Source organism: Vigna radiata, chromosome 11 (genome assembly GCF_000741045.1).
Source record: "Vigna radiata var. radiata cultivar VC1973A chromosome 11, Vradiata_ver6, whole genome shotgun sequence".
Classification (NCBI taxonomy): Eukaryota; Viridiplantae; Streptophyta; class Magnoliopsida; order Fabales; family Fabaceae; genus Vigna; species Vigna radiata.
Window position 1 is genome coordinate 19,021,896 of NC_028361.1, and position 5,046 is coordinate 19,026,941.

Here is a 5,046-nt window from a genome sequence, read left to right on the forward strand (position 1 = left end):
TAACAAGCACTCATTAAAGACGTCAAGTTATGTGTTAGTCAAAAGACTCATAAAATAATAAAAATCTTGACTCTCTTCTCTAATCTCATAAGGAATCTCTCTATTTCACACTCTTACTTTCACTATTAAGTCTCCTCAAAACTCACTTTATTCCAAAAGAAAATTTAAATAAGAACAAAAGAAGAAAAAATTAAGTTTATCTATTATTAATATGTTGATAATCATTATTAATTATACAAGTAATTAGAAATTATTTATTCAAATGTTATTTTTCAACTTAAATAATAATAATAATAATTATTATTGTTATTATTATTATAATGATTGTTAATGGATTGTATTATTTACCCTTGTTTTGTTAAATTACAACTTAAATAATATATCTTCCATTTAGGATTTTTTAATTTGTATACTCAATATCAAAAAATTAATAAAAAACCTACCGACTCCCATCCCTCGTTGTGATTTCCTTCTTCTTAAATAAACATATAAGTACGCAAGAGGGTCATTATTTGATTTAATAATATTTTGAGTTAGGTAAAAATTAGAAAATTTTAATTTTAGTTTCCATGTTTTTGTTTTAAAGAAGCTTTGATTTTAACCTTGGCAGATTCCAAAAGTTTTAAGTTTCAGAATCGAATTTAAATCAGTATTTTAATTTATAGAAGATAGATAATAACTAATTAATAAAGTAGTAATTGTTATCACAATAAGTTTTTTTATTTATAAAGATATATTTAAATATGAATTGAAACACTGATTTGCAAAACAATAACTTTAATTATGATATATTTTCAACTATTAATAATTTATTTTGAAGAAAATAGTAACATTTAATTTAAAGATTAGATACATACATATATATATATATATATATATATATATATATATATATATATATATATATAATTTGAAATAAGAAAGAGATGTTTCTTTTGTGAATTACATATAATTTTTCAAATGTAATCTATAAATAAATAAAATTATTAGGAGAATAGTACGTAATTATTTATTTATTTTATTATATTTAAATTAAAAATAATAATTTACAATTACACATTGCATAAAAAAAGTTAAAATACTTGCTGTAGTTACTAATGACAGTCATTAACAATAAGATGAAGTGTCCAATACAAGACTTGATAATTATATCCTAGGTGTGTCAACATTTGATACAGAAAAATATTTCACATCCCTTCTTAAATAAATTATTTTTTATTATTTTAAAATATTTTCAACAACATTATATAATAACTTCAAATTTTAGAAGATCAAAATTAAAGAAAAGTATTCTACAAAAGTAAAACCAAAATTTACTCATAAATGGTTAATTTTAAATTTGATGAAAAATAAAAACTAAAACACATTTTTTGTATTTAAAAGTATTGATTATTTTATTTTAATTTAAAATTTTTATAACTGAAAGGATGCGTCCAACCATATGGACCACGTGGGAACGATGAGATGAGTTCCATTATTCTTTTCTGGCTTTTCTTATTGGTTATTTACTATTGATCCAAAATTGTGTATATATTTATTGGTTATTTAGATTTGTCCATAACTGTATATATATATTTTTTTTAATATTTTCTTATTTTAAGTTGAAATTAAGATCTTTTTACTAAAATAGATAAATTTAGTGCCAAAATTATAAGAATAGGTAATATTTTAAAAAAACATGAGAATAGATAAGTCATATAAAGATAAGACTATTTAAATGAAAAAGTCATATATTCTCCCACAATCTTCTTAGTCAATTTAATACAATTAAAAGTCATTCACAACTTAAAGTTGGAAATTGTTACGGAAGTGTAAGAATTTTATTTGGAGGTTGTCAAGATGTACACAACTTCTAATTGGATTTATTTGTATATAAAATGTTCTATCAAGCTCATCCAATTCTCTATTCGCTCCATCAAACTCAAAATGTCCAATTTTTATACTCCATAATATAAGTTCGATTACAATATATATGTTTCACCTAAATTTATATATTTTATGAAATTAATTAAAAATCCTTAAAACCGTAATCTATGAAACTAATTAAAAATAGTTAAAATTTTAATTACTTTGAAGTTGATTACGTACTAACGGGTTAATGAACAAAACTCAAAAAAATATATAACTTCTTTATTTAAAATTGTGTAAAAAACTGATCAAAGTTAATAATAATTCATGAACAATTAAAAAGTATTAATAAATCAAATTATCTTATAATTTATATTTATTAAATTTAATTATTTAAAAATATATTATTTTAATAGTTAATTAATATGTTCGGCTGCTATAAATCTTATAAATGTCTAGTTAAAATAAATTTGATGTATCAAAATAAAATATAAACATTTTAATGGAAGATATCTTACTTGAGACAAGAACATCATGAAATGTTTTCAAAATTTGTCTTTTTAAAATTTTCTATCAAATTTGCCTACTTTTGTATTTTTTATTTTAGAAAAACCTAATATGAAAGATGGGTTGGAATGGAATGTTGAAAATCCTACGTCATTGCAGACGCAAAAAAAGACCTTTTAATACCAAACCCAAACTTCAAACCCACAGCCGCATCCCCATCCACTTCACCTCACACTCATCATCACTCTCACTCACTCACAATGTTGCCACCTGCAGGAACCGTTGTGTTCAACACCGTCGGAAGGACCCAATACGGTTTCGACGTTTTTACCGTTGACCTTCACAACCTCCTCCCTCCACCCCACGCCGCCACAGACCACCGCCTCACTGATGCTCTTTCAATTAATTTTAACGGCCAATTCATCAGTCCCCAAAACGACGTCATCTTCGTCTCCGAACGAACTGGGTTGCCCCGTTTCTATGTTACCCGACCCGATAATAAACCCCAACCTCTGTTATTTCTCCCCAACGCCCTTTTCCTTGATCGCCCCATTTTTAGAAACGGAAAGCTCTACTTCGTTTCCACGCACGACCATCGCGATGACGTTTTTACCAGCTGGAGCGCCGTTTACTCCTCCGCCGTTGAGGAGGACGCCATCTCCACAGTCACGAGACTCACCCCGATCGGCGAGGTGGACTACAGTCCCGCCGTATCCCTCACCGGGAAATTCCTTGCTGTTGCATCTTACCGCTCTCGCCGGTGGCAGAGCAACGATTTCCGCGAACTCCAAACGGAGATTGTCGTTTTCCCTGAGGCAGACCCTGGAAGACGAGTCACAGTGAGCGAACGTGGGAGCTGGCCAACGTGGTCGGGAGATTCAACTATTTTCTTTCACAAAATCGCGGAAGATGGATGGTGGAGCATCTTCCGCGTCAATTTAAGCGATTCAGACGATATATCTGTATCAGAAAACTCGAACTCGCCGATTCGCGTGACGCCACCGGGGTTGCACTGTTTTACTCCGGCAGCTTTCCACGACGGGAAGCGAATAGCAGTCGCAACTCGCCGGAAAGAGACCGGCTTCCGGCACGTCGAGATTTTCGATACCGAATCGCAAATGTTCCAACGAATCACTGAAGATATAAATCCTACTTTCCACCACTACAACCCGTTCGTCTCGCTGGACTCTCGCCAACTCGGGTACCACCGATTCAGAGGCGAGTCAAGTCAGGGCGAGTCAAGCTACCCGCACCTCGATAAAGTTCTCTCTCCGGTTCACGATTTACAGTTACTCAGACTTAACGGTTCGTTTCCTAGCTTCTCCCCTGACGGCGATTTCATCGCTTTCAATCACAGCTTCGATGTTACGGGCGGAGTTAAAATCATTAGATCAAACGGTTCTAATCGCTGGACTTTACTCAAAGGGCGAACGTGCTTCCACAACGCGTGGAGCCCAACGGAAAAGAACGTGATATACACCTCCATCGGTCCAACCTTCGAGTCCGTTTCCAAAACGGTTCAAATCGGTCGTATTGAATTCGACCCTGCTCATTTAACAAACGACCGTGAAGAGGTTCCGTTCAAACTAACGATGCTCACGAGAGAGGAGACAGGGAACAACGCGTTTCCCTCGTGCTCCCCTGACGGAAAAAGTGTGGTGTTCCGGTCAGGGAGGTCGGGGAACAAGAATTTGTATATAGTTGACAGCGTTGAGGGGGAGTTCAACGGCGGGTTACGGAGGTTGACGGAGGGGCTGTGGATCGATACGATGCCGTGCTGGTCACCGAAAGGGGATTGGATAGCGTTCTCGTCGAACAGGCATGAGCCGGAGAACAATGAGGTGTTTGGGATTTATTTGGTGAGGCCGGATGGGAGTGGGTTGCGGAGGGTGGAGGTGGCGAAAGGGGTGGAGGGTGAGAGGGAGAGGTTGAATCACGTGTGCTTCAGTGGCGACGGAGAGTGGCTGGTGTTCACAGCGAACTTGGGTGGCATTACGGCGGAGCCGATTGGATTGCCGAACCAGTTTCAGCCGTATGGGGATCTGTACGTGGTGAGGGTGGACGGGAGTGGGTTGAGGAGGCTGACGTGTAATGCCTATGAGAATGGAACGCCCACGTGGCACCATGCGGAGTTGGTTCTGTGTGGTGATGATGGAGATTGGGATAAATTGAAGGGCGAGTTTGCAGAACCACTCTGGATAACGTGTGACCTTTGATTTCTTTGTGTTCACCTCTGTTGTACTGTATTGTTATGCTAATGTTTCATGTCATGCCAAATAAATTTGGATTTCTTTTTTAACGTGTCGCAACGAGGAATTTACCTGTATGTCCTTGCTTTGAATTCAACATGCATGATCGTCTTCGAATGCCAATAACTTTTACATTAACAAACAACACAATCATTTGACCATATTGTATAAGTATAAAAATTGATTTCTTTTTTACATATTTATTAATTTAATGTTATCTTTTTATATTTTTTTATTTTTTTCTTTCTTAAAAAAGTATAAAACTTTATAAATTTTAGATAATTAAAATAATTATCAAAGCTATATATGTAAAAAATAATTTATGAAAGAAATATTTTAACTACTGATACTTTTTATTAGAAAATAATAAAAATTCTAGAAGTAAAAAACTACTATAAAATTATTCTTTTATCATCTTTTATTATATTGAAACAATTAAATT

General features: G+C 33.7%; 1 protein-coding gene across 1 annotated transcript; it reads left to right on the top strand.

Annotated features, from left to right (window-relative positions):
- The first annotated feature begins 2,535 nt into the window (after positions 1-2,535).
- Positions 2,536-4,696, top strand: LOC106778073. Its single transcript, XM_014665964.2, has one exon. The coding sequence runs from the start codon at positions 2,616-2,618 to the stop codon at positions 4,569-4,571; it is 1,956 nt and encodes a 651-aa protein (XP_014521450.1). The 5' UTR covers positions 2,536-2,615; the 3' UTR covers positions 4,572-4,696.
- The last annotated feature ends 350 nt before the right edge of the window (positions 4,697-5,046 follow it).